Genomic DNA, 19,022 nt, shown 5'->3' on the forward strand with positions numbered 1-19,022 from the left:
ATGGCGGCACCTGGTTTTATGGGACCACTATTCCAAAAGCTTCTATATCCTGTAGTAAAATCAAGAAATTCGAGCGTTTAGTTCATATAAGCGCGTAAATGCAGAGGAAATCCTGCTTACGCCTCATAGGCCAACTAAGATTTTGTCCACCCATACAGTAATAATAAAAACGCTTAGCCACCCTACTTTCAATACTTACCCGTCAAAATACATTATTATTGATGTTTGTACAAATTAATGATTGATCATTGCGTATGTTTATCGACATGGTTCTCGGGAACTATGGTGGTCAGTTACAAAGTGGACTCATGGGCACGGAATCATACATTTATGGGTGGCCCAATCATTTCTTATTTCAACAAACACAATAATGAATCACCCTAATTGAATCTTAATTCAAATTACAGTAAAGCCGTAATAAGTGGATCTGTCAGAGGTTGTGCATTTTACGAAAACACACTGTCTATTCCAGATTTAGATATCGAACCAGTTCCGTGATTAATGTATAATACCATACAATTTACCTCTACCATTCGTCGCGTAGACGTCATTGTATTCAGGAAAACCTGTTTTTGGATACAGAAAATATCGGAGATAATGGAAAATATAAAACCTTAACACTAAGGCAAATACATAAACAGGGTCTATATCGCACATATATATCATGTACCCGGTACAGTAGCCTACACCTTAAAGTGTTCTAAACTGGGAAATGAAAATGAAATTACTTTCAGCGGAATGTGCATTAGCAGTAATTCTAGTAGGTTTTACGGGTAAGTTGCCTTTTACCATACATGTGTAGCCTACCAATGGTGCCCTTTTTATCTGTCTTCACCAACTTCTCAGAAGAAAGATTGATTTTTTAACCAAAAATCAACACTTTGATTTTAAAAGGGCATTTTTGAATTGCCTTCCGGAAGGCATGGAAGGTAAGCTGTATCCACCCCTGGTAGCTTGAGGCCAGGTGCCCTCCCCCCACAACCTAGGCGTTTTTAAAAATGTTTCGTTCAAAATGGTTCCATTTTAGAGGATTTCAGGTTAACTGCAGCTTTTCTCAGCAAATTCTGAATATTGCGAAAAGCAAACGGTAATTCTGTGCACCAACAAATTAAACTATTTTCTTTCAACCGAGGGCCAGGGAATTCATCCGTCAAATGTACAAAGATTTCTGTTTGGAGGATTAATAGATTGATTTTAGGTTTTTTCAAAATTGTCAGAAAACCAAATGATCTAACGGGTTTCAGTAACACTGGCTATGTACAATAACCTAACTTATTACGTAAGTTCAGTAGCATCGGACATTAATGTCCGATGCCATCAGGAAGCCTCAGCTCTCGGAATTCAGGCAGAGAATGGTCAGGATGGCCATCTTGCGTATGATCAACCAAATTTTTCGAAGGCCCCTTGAGGATACAAGGAAGATCAGGATAATTGAATGAAGCGTCATAAAAATGTACACACTTTGAACACTTAAAAAGACTTCAGAGTGTTTGGGAAGCATTTCTATAACCTTCCCCCGTTTCTAAGCATAAACATTTGCAACTGAAGATCTTCCACGTCCTGCGAGTTCATGTCCTAGGGTTCCTTTCTGACTAGGAATTGAGAATGAATACAGAGAACTTAAGCCTACTTGGCGTAGTAAAAGCTAGATTATCACGTTCATACGTATGGTCTCCAGCAATGACAACACCGCATAAGGAAGTGAATTTGAAAATAAACATTTTATCCTACACTCACCAAAGTAATCACACTCGCTATCCCTCAATGAGTGTAGTCAACATTGGTGTTATTTTTGATAATTCTTTTTCATTTGGGTGACTAAATAAAAAGTGTGTAAGAAAGCAAACTTCCATCTATATTGCCTCAGTAAGATACGCCGGACATCCTATCGATTTTGAAACATGTAAAACTGCTGTCTATTCGCCACAGTCATTTCGATCAACGCACGCGGACCCCAGCACCATTCCCGAGAAACTGCGTCTGGGCCTGCTGCCAGTGACCTGTCAGCCACGCGACGTATTTTCCTGCCATTTATTTCTTAACAATAAATGGCTCCGACACGCGGCGTTTGTTCCAATGCCAGTAGAAACAATTTTTAGCAGGTTTTAATTCGTAGTTTATACGCACTAATTGATCAATCATTAATGCTACGAATTATACATAATTCATAGAAAATAAGAATTAAATAAAATCCGTATAACGTCTAATGCGTAGAAAAACCACGGTCCCAAGAGATACACTGGAATTAAGCGAGGTTGACTTTAGTCTTAAACCCCGGATTTTACCACTGAAACCGTGACCTTGACTTATACTCCGAGCCGAGAATATTTTCAGGTTACAAGAAATATTAAGCAACGATGTTTGTTTACAAATTCGACCAACATAGAACACAATGCTCATCTTCTGTTATAATTGTTTAATTGATTATTCATAATAACAGCATGACTATTCATGAATTCATACAATATTCATACATTGAAAATTCATAATTATTATGACTTTATATTAAAAAAAAACACTTTAATATGAAACAATAGCCTACGTTCATAAATGCACTAGAAAAACTTCCTTAGATAGCAGAACATGGGATATTGGGGAATAAATCTCAATTGGTTACCAAAAACGATACCTCCCTCATCACTTAAAAGAAACCAGAAATCAGAAAGGCGGTATCAATTTTGAATGGCCTAACACGAATTAAAGATATATTAAAAATCTGCAGAGGAATTGAATGTACAAATGAATTAATTAAGTGTTCAACCAATTTGCCTTTAGAGAAATGTGGCTCCGTTTACTACACCACGGTAGTAATCAATGTTCACAAATACAAATGTATTTTAGAACAAGTATAGTACATTTTTTGGTTCATGGACGTATTTACTGTAGAAAGGTGTTAACTTTAACATGTACATAGGCCTAAATGCATTTCTAAAAATATTTTCAGTTTCTGAAGGATTGGTGTGCTTCTCCTACACGTGTAAAGACAATAAATGCAATGTTGGCGATAAAACCACAGCGAAAAACTTCTGTACCCAAGAAGCTGCTCACTGTTTTGTACGCATCCGCCATGTGAACGCCAAGAAGAAACAACTGTCTTAAAAGGATTAAGCATTTTATTTTTCAGTTTGATATTACAAGAGCAAATACAAACACATAAACACATTGACTTATCAATTACATACTTCATCGTCAATGATCTAATTTTTTGTTTCATAAAAATAATCCGAAATCAGGAAATTTAATATGTGTGATTACCAGTAGCCTATATAAAGACATGTTTTTACATGTTATTCTTTTTTTTGCAGAAAAAGGTCGGCAAGACGCAAGACAAGGAGTATGTAACAAAAGGATGTGCAAAAACTTGCAATGATGAACAGAATAATGACAGAGACAATGTCGGCACAGTTGATATGTACTGCTGCAATGAAGATGCATGTAATGGCACAGAATACAAATTCGCAACAATTATCCCATTCATATCCGTCTGTGTAGCCCTCATTGTACATACAATACAAAATATCTGATTGAAATGTACTTAAATGATGGAACCTTGGTACGATAAACTGGAGTGGACCAGAAAATTTCATTATAAAACCAATACATTAATTAGTTAGTTATACCTAGTTTGAATGAAACACATTTTGTCATTTAGAAATAATTTCGAATCATTTAGAATAAATAGTTTTTCTTTGTTATAAGTGATTGATTGTTGTACATGTATCTGTACTCTTGTGCCAGAATAATTGAGGACGAGTACCATACTTTATTGTGCTGTACGCGATACAACTCAGCAAGAAACGCTTTGCACACACAATATTTTCTATTCAAATTCATTGATTTATTGAGCACTAGATCCCACAGTCTGAGTATAAGAACAGGGAAATACCTCATTAGGATGTTAAGTGAAAGAAAGCGGTTTGTTGTTGACGAGTAACGTCACCTTTATCATATATATGAATGTCACATAAGTAATGTAATACTTTGACAAATAAAGAAATATCATGTACCACCACAGTTTGTTATGAGGTTCAACTACATGTAAAATATCAAAATAAGCCTTATAATTATCAAACAATGCTTCATCGATTGATAAGGCCACGCAAAGAAATTGCTTGTTTCTCATCAGTTTCATTTTCTGTGCGCGCGTCAAAGTGTCGGTAAAAATAACAAGAAACAAAATTCTTAATGTGGACTTCCATAAAATTAACATGAGAGTACGATTTATCCACCATCAACATTAAACATGACCCAGTTCCACTGTTATGAGTTAAGTATTTTTGACTCAAGAATTTACTCATTGAAAATAAACTTTTAACTCTGACTCTAACTGCACAACCGGGTCTGGTACTCTATAGAGTGAAAACTCGATTCCACAAGCATTCCGATAAACAACCTAATCACATACTGCCCACCCAATTGTTACTGTGGCAGGTATTTCGATAATGATGCTTTCCAGTCCAATTCAAGGTCGTGTTAACACCTAAATTTCCCCATTTAAAAAAATTAAAAATAGTCGCCCTCATAACTTTTGGAATTTTGGATAAGGCTTTTTATTTCTATCTTTTCTTTTCATAAGGGAGGTAAAAATATAAAACCTGCCGCCCTCGTCACTTTTCCAAAAAGGGCTGATGAGAAACAAGGGTATTTCTTTGCATGGCCTAACATCAATATTAGTCAGCGGCAAAACTTGACTGCCCTGTCTATGATCCCGCAATTACAAAGCTAAGCTATTTTTACCTTTTGAAAAGGGGCCACAGAATTGAACCCAAATGTAATTCACTACTCTAATGTGTCTACATAATTGTGAGCTTTTCAATTGGGCAAAAACAGTTGGCATAGTATTTGTAAAGGAAAAGTTATTTTGCCTGATAGTGAGAAAAATTGTCCGGCATTGCAGTGTAGCTTGCTCAATGGGCCAGAGGAAAATATTGGCTGAGTTGCTGCGAACCAATAGAAGTAATTGGCCACTGAATAATTCAAAGGTCAATAATTTCCATTACGTAGCTTTAAACCAATTACATACCTCAGCTCCTTCAGTGAGCTAATATGAAAAATATCAATAATACAGCGTGACAATTACTATCGGTACTTTATTCAACTTTCGTATTAGAATGTCTGTTCATTTTTCCCACAATAATATGTGGAAATTGTCAGAAATAAAACCTTATCGCATGATCATTGTTGTTACAGCAGACTCTGCATACCCTAGAATGTTACTTTCTGCTCACACTCACAGTCAGACCTCACAGCTTTTAAATTGCTTCTGATAACATCAGACATCTCCAAGAAATGCCGAGTACGCCGAAGTTTACCGGTACTTCTTTCATTCCGGATAGAAAGCTGACGCTATACATGAAATTAATCTGGTTCATGATAAAATCAAGAAAGATTATAAACACCATATTTTACAAACATTTATGAATAAACGGACCCTAAGTAATGTCAGATTCTAGTTTTAGATGGAACCAATACAAATTATTTCAATTCGTTACAATGATGTTGAACCTGGAAAAAATGAATCAAAATAATAGGATCCATCCAAATAATGATTCAGATATATTGAGGATTTATCTGATTTCTAAATAAACCAATGCTTCAATAGTAATTACACCAGATTAGGGATATAAATGCATCATCCAGGAACCAAAACAAAAAAAGTGGTATGTTAAGTGTATTCGACTGGTCACTCGTCTCAGCCTTGATGGATATCAATTTGAATTCGGCTGACATATGGGCACAAACAATGTTGATAGATTGGGATTAATATCTTTGATGCAATAAAATGGAACGTCAATTACAATAAACTTCCGGGAGCATGACGATTTATTGATCTCTCGTAGATAGTTCGTTACAAATTTCTCATCCGCGTTTGTGAAATTTTTGAGTTTGTTATCAAACATCAGATTAAACCCGTATCTGAGTTCTTTCACTTTCGCAACAAACGGTTAATAGAATCAAATTTTCCATGCTCCACTTTTCCCTTTCTACAGCTTTTCTTCTTAAAAGTGCTTAACCATCGGATACATTGTTCGTCAAAAATCCTTATCAAACTTATCATGAATAGTTGCCCAGTTACTTTTTCGGCGGTTGTTGAGGTGGAGGAGCCATCATTGGAGTACGGATACCAGGTGGTCCCATCATTGGCGGTCCCATCATAGGACCCATTGGACCTCTCATGCCTTAATAGAGAAACGAACAAAAAACAAATGAATATGATATTTCATATGATTTTCAGCTGGAAAGTTGACATCAACCAGATGTATGTCTGTCGTGATCAAATGTGTTGTTTGAGTATTTGGGTTCCCCTAGAAGAGGGAATATTTGGGATTTAGTTTAAAATGCTCCCATACGATGGCGCTAGTCAGAACTGGATGTCAAATATCCTTACAAAAGCGTACAGGGGGAGGGGAGGGGTGAGCTCAAAGTGTACATGCTTTTCAAAGGGAGAGTGTTAATGTTGAAAGTAGGTACTTTGTGCACGAAAGGCATGCGATTTTGATGAATATCCCTGCCGTAGTTCATGCGTACGTACTTAGAAAATCAGTCGTTTGTATCAGAGAGTTTTTGACTTCTTGTTTTCATTGGACCTCGTTAATATCTTTCATTGTTAAGTATGTACTCATTAGGGGCTCCTTAGAAATATACTAATGTACATGGGGGTTTAAATCGGGAATTTTGAGCATATGAGCATATGAGCATACGCGTTCAGCCCCCTTTTCAATAGATGACATGACTAACACACTGCATAGAATGACTGATGATAATCTGTTTTAGTAGTAAAAGGCATTAAGTTTTGGCAGGAAAGTGATGGGAGATATCAAAGGTACCATTACGCTTTTGGCAGGCAATGAGTTAAGTGTTGACTTTAAACAAGCGCTTTGTAAATTATAGTCTTTAAAGTTGTAAAGAATTTAACCAATGGACCCATTCTTTGCACTGCACCACTAGACCCCCATACCACTGCAGTGTTTTCATTAATCATTTTAGCCGTCAGGTCATTTAGTAAAACAGCGGGTCTCGACCAACTTTGACTGGAGACCAAAACAGGGTTCGTAGTTGTAAGGCTATAGGAAAAATATAAGCACTTAAACGCATTTTTACAAGAAAATCAGGCTAGAAAAGTGAATTTCACTGCCATTGACTGACCATCTTATGTAAAATTCACTGCCAACTTCAGCAACTTTTTAAGAAATTTGCAATTTTTTGAGCTAGTGACCAAATGCCCATACTAAGGCCCTTTAAATTGGTTGGAGTAGGCCTACTAATTTTACCAGCATAAATGAAAGGTTGAAGGAGAAAATAAAATTTAAAATCTTATATAAAATATATTGATTTCTAAGATCATGGATCTATCGAAACTATTTATATATCTCACATTAAACATCGTCACACTGTTGCCAAGATTTCAATTATTACAAAAACTATCATAAATCTATAGATTTGCAACATTTTTTAATTGAAGGCCCTAAATCGATTTTGAAGATCTTTGCTGAATTCAAGGCCTTGAATTTCCCTTTCAATAATTCAATGATTACGGACCTTGCAATCATTGAACATGCCAACTTGTGTGGCACATCCAGCTTCGCTGACAGCTGATTGGAACATTGCCAATTTCTTGGAAAACTTTAACAAGGTCACGCGCGTCACGGCGCGTTTTTCTCATAGCTAGCAACAGTGAGTAGAGTCAAACCACGCTGCAGTAGTCGTGAGTGACTCTGTGTGAAGCATATATTCACAAATACTTCTGACCAGAAAATACACGGTCGTGCTGATAGCTGACAAAAGCCATTCAGGAACGATGTCTGGTTGAAAAAATCAGCCGGGTCTAAAAGGACTGACAGACGGGTCCAGGACCTGACACCCGGCTATTAATAAAAACACTGCACTGTTGTACCCAAGATCAACCCACTATTTCAATGAAAGCTAGGTAGTTCAAAGTCAGACCCACACACATATACAAAAAGTAGGAAAAAAGGGTCTCGTAACAGAAGCATTGGAACCAACAAACAAATTAACTGGGTGTGAAATAAGCAGAAAGACTGCATATTTCATGATTATATGGAAGTAGTGAATGAAATGCTCGACCCTTGATGAATAAATCAGAAATTTGGCTTGCACCCTGACCAAACCCCCACTCGAGACAATTGACATTTTGGCAAGATTGAAATAAGTGTATGCAAAATGTGGAAATACCTGGCATCATGGGAGGCATCGGTCCATGTGGCCCCATCATCATAGGGGGCATGTGCGGAGGCATTGGGCCACCCATCGGTGGCATAGGTGCTGCTGAAGCTTTGGGGGGCATCGCTCCTCCTACAAGTATAAAATTGATACTCAAAACACATGTGTATACGAATGAAGAATCTGTCAATTAAAAATATTCAGTTGTACAAACCTAGATTGGGTGGTGGTGGAATCATTGCACCTTGAGCAGGTCCATTTCCAGGGCCTCCACTGTTGAATGGATTAGTGTTTATTTTACCCGACTTGTAGGCAGCAGCTGAAAGTATAAGTTCATGTATCTAGACTATAACTTTTAGCAATGATTTGAAATACAGTCAAACCCGCTGAATCCCGATTGGTCTAATATGGACATTATCCGCAAGCTACTTGTTCATTGATATAGGCCTACAAGAAAAGGACTTCTTATACGGATTTCACGTAAATCGGATGAATTTTGTTGGTCCCAAATGATCCCAATTAAGCGGGTTCTTCTGTACTGGTATTATTACAAGACATTAAGGGAGCATCTCAAAATTTTATTTGTTCTGTCAATTAGAATAACTGTCTAATTGGTTTTAACCCCCTACCCCACATCCCCTTTGATTAGACACATGCCAAAGTTGGAACTATTGATTTTCTAATGAGAGACCACAGACAAAGATAAGACATTCTCGCGAGTGTATTTCGACCACAGATTTTAATTGAACAATAAATAAGCTAACGTGGAAAACCTATTAAATTACTTTGAATAAGTGCGATGAATCTCTTCACGATTTGCGGTTCTATTTCATTGATAATAGAACTGTCATGAATGTTTTCAATTTTGCAAAAACTGTTTCAGTTTCAAACCTTGCCTAACTCGAACAAATTGGGATCGTAAATTTTTGTCCCAGTTGAGCGAAGTCCGAGTTAGAGACTGATGAGAGCCAGTAAAGGCAGGCTAAGGTCAGTTTTTACTTGGAATCTGCCTTGTTGACGTATCTCCTCTACCTTGATCAAGAGCTTGGAAAATGCATTAGAATAACATGAAATTTCAAGACCCACTTTATCTGCTTCGCAGCTATGTCGCTCGCTGGGCATGGATACCCAGTTGGCCCTTTTCATAGTTGGTGCCCCTTTTTTCACAGTACTGTAGTCATTGAATTGCCCTGGATCCATGCCTGAAAAGCCTGGTCACCAGTTAAGTTCAATGCACCTTTGACTGTTTCCCAAAATTTCTATTTACTTTTCAAAATATCACTGAAAGATTGTTTTTTTTTCTGTCCAAACTTTCCGGTGACAATCATACATATCATATTTGGATTTTTGCTATTAGGCTTTATTTCCACCGCTTTCAATGTTCACCAAGTTGATCTTCCTTTCTTAGCCACGGGCATTGTACCTCTCATCCTCCCCAACAGGGATACCGGATGGCATCGCTAGGCTCGGCTACAGCACGCTGCCGCAGTTATACGTATGTATTGGCATACATGCAGATGATAAAAAACATCATCAGACAGTAAATAGAAGTTATCTTACAGGGATCATAATCAGCCGTCAAAAAAGTACAACTACATGTACTATTACATGTATTGATAAGTACTACTATCAGCACTGTACATACTTGTATCATCTACGAGTTTCTGAACTTGTTCTTCTAACCATTTTGTGTAGTATATTCGCACATTTTCTTTATGCTTGCGGCCATTACAATGAGTTTTTCGTACTGATGGCTGAAAACCAAAAATTTAAGAAGATAGTTATGCTGTGTTATTGAAATCTATGTGAACTTTCAATTCCATTTAAGGATTGTTCAATGTTGTATCATTAGTTCAGGTCAAATACAAACACCCCCCAGTAAGTCAGAATTTTCACAATTTTGTGTTATGTCATCGATATTAAACTAGGGGTCCAGGGATATCATGCCCACTTAGGAAAGGGGTTTCAAATGCTCAACAATATAACAATTTCAATATTCAACGCCCCCTGGTGACCATATACATAAACCAATGACCTCGAAACTCATCACAATAGAATATGTCAGCAGCTATGATTTTTTAATTGATTGTGATAACAAAATATGCCTTGTTACCAATTTAACATGGAAATACTAAGTTATTCTACTATTTTACAACCCCTGGTGACCATATACAAAACCCAATGACCTTGAACCTCACCACAATCATAGAAAATGTCATGAACTACAACTTTGCAATTGATCATGGTAACAAAATATCCCTAGGAACCAATCTAATAAGGAAATACCAAGTTCTTCTATTCAACGCCACCTGGTGACCATAAAGAATAACTTATGTCCTTGAATCTCACCACACGATGTAATGAGCTACAACTTTGCAATTGATTGTGGAAGCAATAATATAGAAATACTAAGTATTGTATGATTGAATGCCCCCTGGTGCCCATATACAAAAAGCAATGACCTTGAAACTCACCACAGTCATACAAAACGTTATGAGCTACAACTTTCCAATACATTGTTGTAACAAAATATGCTTAGGTATCAATAAAATGTGGAAAAACTTTTTCCCACCTACGAATGAGTACTGATGACGCCAAGATGGCTGCCATTTGTGCCATAATTGGCTGATCAAAAATACATGTCTCAGGTATAAAACATCCCTTTCCAAAGAATACCATCACAAATTGCAATGAGAAATGGCATACCAGTAGGAAGCTACAGGACTCAGAATTTGGGCCAAAATTTACATTTTTGGCCACTAAAAAGGTCATAGGACGGCCATCTTGAGTCCAATCGACCCAATTTTTCTTAAGTTGATGGGCCCTTGGGGGATTCAAATATATACGAAAGATCAAGGTAATTGATCAAAGCGTCTTCAAAATTTCCCTCAAAAAGCTCAAAAATGTGTAAAAAGTGCCGATTTTGGCAAACAACAATGGCTGCCAATCGGCCATCTTATTTCTGACAGGGCCAGTTTTTGGGCTGAAGATGTGTCTAGGGTAGATACATGTATAAACCAAATATCAAGACATTACCTTGAAGCGTCTTCAAAACTGCCCAAAATAACTGGATTCCGTCTACGGACGGACGACGGACGAAAAGTGAAAGCAATAGCCCGCTGGGACTTAAGTCCCAGGTGGGCTAAAAACTGTAAACTGTGGTTTGAATGACAGCTCGCCACCGCATAAATACTCAACAACCAATTGTCTATAGGAACTTTATTGCAAATAAACAATATAAACACAAGGCATTTCTGTCATATTTTGACTTTATTTGCAGTTCAAATTTAGCGCCATCCTTGCAAGATTATCACCAACCCGGAAACAAAATCCAACCAGTTTACAAGCCCTAGTGTCATAGGCCTACATCGAAAAGGAAGTATTACTCACCGAATCATGTGTGAGATAGGTATCACAATAATCACAAAAATATCTGAAAGTTAAAAACACAACATTAATTCAAAGATTGGCCGAAAGTTAACTTGGGTTCAGCAAGGCCTTTTATCTAAGAAATATGTAGAACATAGGCCCCTATTCTGTGTGATATGTGTTGTATGATGAAACTATTACCCCTGTCAATGCATAGGCCTACTGGGAATCAATGTACAAGGTCTGGCAGTTGGGCTTATGGCATACGCGTCAGAAGCAATTTTTGATTGCCGCAGCCAATCGCCTTTTATTATCGCGGTTATTTGCCTCGGTAAATTCAACTCAATTTTGTCAAAAACATAAGGCCATATATGTAAAGAAAAAATGTCATTCAATATCCACTTAATGGCAGCCACCTATAATACAAGTTCATTCCTTGTCAAAATTAGATTATAGGGAAATTACTGAAAGAACACTTCAAGGTAAATCGGCCATTGTGATTCTGGTTGGCCGACCCTGCCTCGGCAGGGATTTGAACCGGATGGCATCGCTACACCCCCGGCCATACTGATGTCTATTTCAACTTGACTGGAGAACACACGAGGTGGCCTAGCTCAGTCATTTTTGGTAGTGCATACCTAATAAAAGTCTTATTGGGACCAGAAAGGACAGGGAGCTGACCTAAAACATCATTTTCAATCCATTCTTCACTGTATTGAAGGATATCCAGAAGTCTTCATTGTAAGGGGTTGAATAATAAAAAGTGATCCCGTGATTTAAATCATGCTATCAATTGAAACATATTCTTAAACTTTTAAATCATTGAGTCACTTTTCTTTTTCCAACCCCTTTCAACGAAGACCTTTTGGATATCAAAACAGTTTAATATCGATTTTTAGGTCAACTGCTAGTCCTTTCTGGTACAAATAACTGGAAGTCCTATACGGCGCTTAGACAGCCAGTTACGTTCACACGAGTCGGCAATTCGGCATTTGGTAAGCTCAGAATAGTAGTCACCCGGTGTGCCGATAGAGGGGAGTGTAATTCAATTACGCTACAGTAGCTGTGCACACGGTATAATGTGGCAGGGTTTCGTACCGCGGCAATCTCGATGCCATCAGGTTTGAATTCCTGCCAGGGGAGGATCTTCTGCACTCTTTCCTTGAATTTTCTAAGTCACGCACTTTTGTGCATATGTGCCACAGTGTAAATGAGCCAATCAGCGACGATGTACAGTAAAATAGCGGAAATAAAACACTCTGCCGTATACGGTAAAATATCCACTGCGAATTTATTAAATTGAATTGATATTGAAAATAAAATGAAATCGTCGCACTCGGCTGTCATTAACTATTTGAAATGTAGGCCATACGGCCGGCCAAAAATGGTAGGATCTAATTCAGCTACATAATCTGGCAAGTCCGTTGCTTAAATTCATACTTTGGCATAATTCTATACGTCTCCTTCGTGCAAAATTTCCAAAAAGAGACGTGGTTCTAAAACACTGTTTGTTGTTTCGCCGCTGGCTAGGGTTTGATCACAGTCACGAGTAACCGTTTTTAGGAGATGGATGCGGAAATACAATACAAATGTATTTATTGATCAATATTCTTTTGCCCACGCTGTGTGACATCAAAATTGGATCTCCGGTAACATGCGCATCACTATTCTTCTTAGAGTGTGTCCTTTAGTTGGTAGTTGAGCCACCAAAAATGAACTGAGTTAGCGGTCCCAGTCGAATAAATTAAATTGACTTGAATTTGATTAGGTTGCGGTTGTTGCCGGCGCTGGGTTCTAATTTCTGATTTTGCTTTAGGAACTGAGAAAACAACGAAGCTTCATAAGCTTTCATAATTGTCCAAGGTATCGTATTCTGCGTATCTTGTCGTCAGATCCTTAGACTCATTATCACTTTTTTTTACTCGGTTACTTCGACTCGAGCTCTTGAAAAGATTGCAGTATCAAATTCAATTTAAAAATTTATTCGTCCATGCACATGTGTCACATGGACTTGACACAAATAAAAGGATTTTGACCCCAGTATCCTAAGTACTATATATAAAAAGACAAGGGAGCCAACTCTCTGTCGGATCGGTTAATAGGTATGTCACTTCAACTGTTCGTAACTTCGTTATTGATTGATAATCCAATCCGCCGCTTCCAAGTAAGATTATTCTCAAAGATAACAAATTTCTGCGTTAGGACTGAGGTTGGAAGGAGGTCTGCGGCAGAGGCAGCTGGGAGTCCCAGACTTTGCCGTAACGAGACCAGGAGGTCTTCCAAAACCTCTGCAGCGTACGCCCGTGCAGTCGACCCAGAGGGACCAACAAACAAGAGGGACTATCAGAGACATGGAACTTATCTGTCCCAACACCTGCGACCAAAAACGAGCGGAACGCTGTGTTCCACTGGTCAAGCCGAGAACTGCCGATTTGAGTTTCTCTATTCGGCTGTCCGCCGGCCGGACTATCCCACGGATGAGATCGAAAAAACATTCCGAGATAAAGGAATTTTTGTGAGTTGTCTAGACGAATACCTTTCCTTTGTAGCCTTTTCTGGAACGCCTTTACGACCTTGGTAAATACCCTATAGGGGCTGAACTGAGGCCGAAGGGGAGCGACGTTAACTGATAGTGGACGCCTTTTCACTTTACTCGGAGATACCGCTGTGACTTCGGGTGCACCGGCACTTGAAATTAAGCGTCTTTCAGGTCGATAGAAGCAGCCCATTGCCCGGGTTTCAGGCCTTGAATGACTTCTTTGGGGGTTCGTCAAATTGAATGAATTAGAAAGTTGTAGCTTATAACGTGTTCTATGACTGTGGTGAGTTTCAATTTCATTGGTTTTTGTATTGGCCAGGGGGCGTTGAATAATACAATATCTTAGTATTTCTATATTATATTTGTACCAATACATATTTTGTTACCACAATCGATTGCAAAGTTGTAGCTCATGACATCGTTTATGATTGTGGTGAGTTTTAAGGAAATTAGATATTCTATATGGTCACCAGGGGGCGTTGAATAGTACAATAACCTAGTTTTTCCTTTAGACATATTTTTTTGTTACCATGATTGAATGCAAAGTTGTAGTTTATGACATGTTCTATGATTGTGGTAAGTGACGAGGTTATTGGGTTTTGAATATGGTCACCAGGGGGCGTTGAATATTAGAATAACCTAGTATTTCCTTATTATATTGGTACCTAGGCATATTTTGTTACCATGATCAAATGCAAAGTTGTTGTTTATGACATGTTCTATGATTGTGGTGAGTTTCAAGGTCATTGGTTTTGTATATGGTCACCAGGGGTGTTGAATATTGAAATTGTTAGATTGTTGAGCATTTGAAACCACTCCCATGGGTGGGAGTGGGCATGGTGTCCCTGGACCCCTAGTTTCAATTAACTGAGGCACACATACTAAATAGTATAGATTAGTCCTAAAAAGTATTAGCCTAATGAATAAGGTATAAAAATGGTTTGAGTTAAGTGTCTATAAGCAGCCACATTATCTAACATCTTCCACCATTAAATTGCAGAGTATGATTCATTAAAGTTGATTTAAAGGCCTTATTATATCATGTGTTGTACAGGACAAAATTATTTAGCAGTTTGTGGATACCCCATGCTAACCATGATGATTTGGACTATCAGAATTGTAAGAAATTAGATTCAGTTTAAGCAATTGGGTCACTTTTAACTCTCACTTTTAACTAATTTAAAAAAAGGTAGTTGTGGTGTTGTACAGGACATGCAAAATACAACAGATTCTTATTTGAGGCTAGTGAATAATAAAATTGCTTTAAACTCATTTCCTTGTCATCTTTAGTCATTAGACACATATAGATTCTATGTAGAATAACAAAAATCATTGAAACTTCATCCAATTCCAATCATAAAGGCCCTTTAACATTATGGTGCCCAGTGACGCATTTCACAATTATTTTCCGGATATGACTTTGGTAGGAGAAATTTCACATTTTTGATTGCATAGAGAACTTCACATGTTTAGAATCCTGAAATAAAGGGTGTTTGCTAATACTTGACACCTTACTTGGCTGTCTATAGCAAATTTAAGTTTTCACAAATCTCGGTACTTTCCGGAGAATCGCCCTCTACAGCGCTAGCATTCATGTAGGCCTAACAATTATGTGTTTTAGGTCTCACATTTTTTGGCCCAATCGTCCAGAGTGATTCACGTTGATATTTTATGTTGTATGATTCAGGTTCTGGTGAGCTAGAAAGATGCCAAAATCACGACGAAAAAGAAATGATAAAAAGGATTTCCAGAAGGTGAAATTGAAAGTTGGTAGATCATTGAAGAAAGCGGATAATACTACAGCTACACATTTCAAATCGCATTCGATCGTATTGAAAGAACAACTCATTACTGATGTCAGTCAACCAACAACTAAAAGACATCAGAATATATCGGTTAGTCAGCATTATTTTTGTAATATTGATTAATACTAGAATACATTTCTTGTCTCCTTTTTAGCTCCCCTTTTCCAACTCAGCTAAAGGTTTGGGGTTCTCCCTTCTTAGCCATACATTCGGTCATCAGTCTGGGTGAACATCGGTTTCATAGCCAGTCATCTAGTGGTCAGAACTAATAGTCCTAACCGAACACACAAATAAGTTGCCACTTATTTGGCAAGTCATTTTAATTTTGGACTGAACAAGTTACTACTTATTTCAGACTGAAGAACTGGGTCAAAAACAACCACGCGAAATATTTCTAATATTTCAATAAACTTTTATCGCTGCCGTAGCACTATGGATCGCCTACGCACACGGGGATTCTTGCACTATGGAGCCCTTAAGTATGCGGGGAATTGTGCGCTTTGGATCGCCGTGGTATACGGGGAATACTTTTACTAGATAAACTACGAAGCTTTTGCATATATTCGGCCTAGTTTTCTCCATTAAAATTTATACTATTTCAAAATCATTTCAAGAATCGTTCATTAACACTTTTTAGTACGAAAACACATTTTACTTTTGGTACGGTTAGAAATATCAAACAAGGAATACGTTGCAGATGGTGGATTAATTGACGGGCGTATGATTTTAAGGATTAGATATCGGATATTTGAAAACCATTTCAACCATTGGTCTATGATGTCTGTACATGTGTTAAAACTTTTAATATTGTTCACCACGTGCAAGAGGGCCATTCCATAATTATAGTTCATTACTGCCAGGCTAGCGCTGTGGATCGCTATGGATCGACGTTGCGGGTGAGGACGTCGGCGCTATTTGACGCTGTGGATCAGGTCCGTACACAAGGACTAGTCGCTAAAGCTGCGCTGTTACTTTAAGCGATCCTCTCTTTTTTTCACTGGATCGCCTCGGTTCCGGCGCTATGGATCGCTAATTTTTGTTTCCCGGCCCCTATAGGGTGGGGACTTCCACTGACTGGTGCATAAGTGCAAATAACTGCGTACTGATGGCTGGAGTTTTGCTGAAACATGCTAATTTTAATTTTACTTTCAAATTGAATTTCAGGATTTGCTATCAAAAATACAACACTATAATACAACAGTTCGCCAGGATGCTGTAATTGGCCTTCAAGAATTATTGTCCGATAAACCAGATTTGCTCTTTGACAATCTTTCTGTTTTGATTGAGAGAGTTTCAAGTCTGTTCGTCGACAAAGATGCCGCTGTACGTAAGGCGACTTTGAAACTATACACAGCCTTATTTCCATTGATTTCTGTGAATAAAATGTTACCGTTTTTTTCGATTTTGAATGCATATCTTTGTTGCGCAATGACGCACATATACGATGATGTGCAGATGGATTCATTATCAATCATTGATCTCTGTTTGGAAACATACCCGACACTTGTAATGCAACACTGTTCTCAATTACTCACTAACTTTATCAATATGATATCGAAAGGAGATAAATCAACTAAACGTGGGACCATTGGCGGTGATCGTGTTCTTACGATTAGTCAGGGGAACAAGCTTTGTGGACAAAAATGGCGGCGAAAGGTCTTGGAACGTTTAAATGCTTTTCTCTCCGCTCTATGCATGGATATGAAAAGAAACAAAGGCATCACAGATGTTTCTGATTTGAGAATAGTTGAAGGCGACTTTTTCCATAAAAATGAAATACCTGCTCTGCACCGATGTTCATTGGCTCGAAACTTCACTTTAAGGTAAGCAATCCATTAATTCTTCCGAATTTTTGGGAATATCCTTTTAGCCCACTTTAGACTCCACCCTTGACGGCTATTACATTCGCTTTTCATTCATCGTCCGTTTTTTCATACAGATATGTAAATGAAATACTGATATTGTTGGTAGTTCTGAGGGACTGATGTGTGAGCTTTTAACTATTGTAAATTTCAGAGCACACACTGACTAGTTCAATGCGTTCCTGTTACAAAAATGTACAAAGACCAATAAATCAATCACTACCTGTTACAAAATTGTACAAAGGACAATAAATTCATGGAGTAAGACTGCGCATGTCACTTTAGTTAGGGGCTCATGAGTGTATTCTTTGTAGATTGCGATGATTGAATTTACCGTATTTTCTGGCGATTAAGCCGACTCGGCCAATAAGCCGAGGGTGGTTTTTTAGCCTAAAATACATGGATTTCTTAATGCATCGCCCAATAAGCCGAGGCCCTTCATCAGGAGATTTTAATTCACTGATTTGTCTATTAATTTGTCTTAATTGACGGTGTATGAGGCTGACAATACGTGCCTGCCGATGTGTGAGAGTGCTGTGTATACTATCATTGCCGAGTCACTGCTAGACTCGATCAGGTGATTTCTAGCACACATTCGCAATCACGCGGCTGACTGCTGGTATATACAAATGTACTAGTGCTGCAGTATTAGATAGCCGCAGTGAGGTGATGAAAGAAACAAACTAACAAGATAGTTCTAAATAGATAATTGGTAGTAAATAATGACCTCAAATAAACATGGAAAACTTATTGATTTTGATGATCTTCAGGAGCATTAGGGTGACATAGTTCGGGAAGTAATTATTTAGGTCAGATCTTATCCGTCCAATAAGCCGATCATGATATTTTGAGTTAAAAATCTGAGGCTAGAAAATCGGCTTATTAGCCGGAAAATACGATATGTGGCCAGGATGCGGGAACATTCAGCTTCGGTGTTCCACTTCTTCATTACAAAACATAATTTTGGATTTTATTTCCTCGGCAGCATGACCATTTTGGTCCTCATATGGAATCCAGTTATTGTGTTGAATAAGCTTATCAAAATTGTCAGATTGTCAAGCATACCACCAAGTGGGCATAGCGTCCCTGGACCTCTAGTCTTTCAATTCAATTCCAGGTCAAGCAACATCCGAAAACAGAATGAAAATATATTTAGCGATCCTAAGCAAATGGAAGATCTTATCAACATTCTGCTACCTTTGATGTTGCAGATCTGGGTCGAAAGTTCTCCATCTCAGCTTGTTGCTAACACCTCAGGTATACATG

At 38.0% G+C, this 19,022-nt stretch overlaps 3 protein-coding genes across 3 annotated transcripts in view; 2 read left to right on the forward strand and 1 right to left on the reverse strand.

Moving 5' to 3' along the window:
* Window positions 1-632: 632 nt before the first annotated feature.
* LOC141911812 (uncharacterized) lies at window positions 633-3,524 on the forward strand. The gene is made up of 3 exons (XM_074802866.1): window positions 633-773; window positions 2,945-3,054; window positions 3,306-3,524. The coding sequence occupies exons 1-3, from the start codon at window positions 713-715 to the stop codon at window positions 3,522-3,524; spliced, it is 390 nt and encodes a 129-aa protein (XP_074658967.1). The 5' UTR covers window positions 633-712.
* LOC141911811 (U1 small nuclear ribonucleoprotein C-like) lies at window positions 3,306-13,076 on the reverse strand. Its single transcript, XM_074802865.1, has 6 exons — window positions 12,991-13,076; window positions 11,572-11,614; window positions 9,827-9,935; window positions 8,396-8,500; window positions 8,194-8,313; window positions 3,306-6,179 (listed from the first exon to the last, which is right to left on the reverse strand). The coding sequence occupies exons 1-6, from the start codon at window positions 12,996-12,998 to the stop codon at window positions 6,073-6,075; spliced, it is 492 nt and encodes a 163-aa protein (XP_074658966.1). The 5' UTR covers window positions 12,999-13,076; the 3' UTR covers window positions 3,306-6,072.
* A 231-nt stretch (window positions 13,077-13,307) lies between these two features.
* LOC141911693 (testis-expressed protein 10-like) overlaps window positions 13,308-19,022 on the forward strand; it is a 32,245-nt gene continuing 26,530 nt past the window's right edge. The window contains exons 1-4 of the mRNA XM_074802693.1: window positions 13,308-13,413; window positions 15,777-15,984; window positions 17,059-17,717; window positions 18,874-19,013. Of these exons, the coding sequence (XP_074658794.1) occupies window positions 15,796-15,984; window positions 17,059-17,717; window positions 18,874-19,013 (988 nt within the window). The 5' untranslated portion in view covers window positions 13,308-13,413; window positions 15,777-15,795. The remainder of the gene's footprint in view (window positions 13,414-15,776; window positions 15,985-17,058; window positions 17,718-18,873; window positions 19,014-19,022) is intronic.

This window comes from Tubulanus polymorphus, chromosome 10, assembly GCF_964204645.1.
Source record: "Tubulanus polymorphus chromosome 10, tnTubPoly1.2, whole genome shotgun sequence".
NCBI lineage: Eukaryota > Metazoa > Nemertea > Palaeonemertea > Tubulaniformes > Tubulanidae > Tubulanus > Tubulanus polymorphus.

Excerpts from the sequence above, each read along its gene's own strand:
- LOC141911812 (XM_074802866.1), top strand. The coding sequence starts at position 713 with ATGAAAATGAAATTACTTTCAGCGGAATGTGCATTAGCAGTAATTCTA. Across the intron at positions 774-2,944 it reads AATTCTAGTAGGTTTTACGG|TTTCTGAAGGATTGGTGTGC; the intron begins GTAAGTTGCCTT and ends AAATATTTTCAG. Across the intron at positions 3,055-3,305 it reads AAGAAGCTGCTCACTGTTTT|AAAAAGGTCGGCAAGACGCA; the intron begins GTACGCATCCGC and ends TTTTTTTTGCAG.
- LOC141911811 (XM_074802865.1), bottom strand. Across the intron at positions 8,501-9,826 it reads GAAACTCGTAGATGATACAA|CTGCTGCCTACAAGTCGGGT; the intron begins GTATGTACAGTG and ends TTATACTTTCAG. Across the intron at positions 8,314-8,395 it reads TCCACCACCACCCAATCTAG|GAGGAGCGATGCCCCCCAAA; the intron begins GTTTGTACAACT and ends TTATACTTGTAG.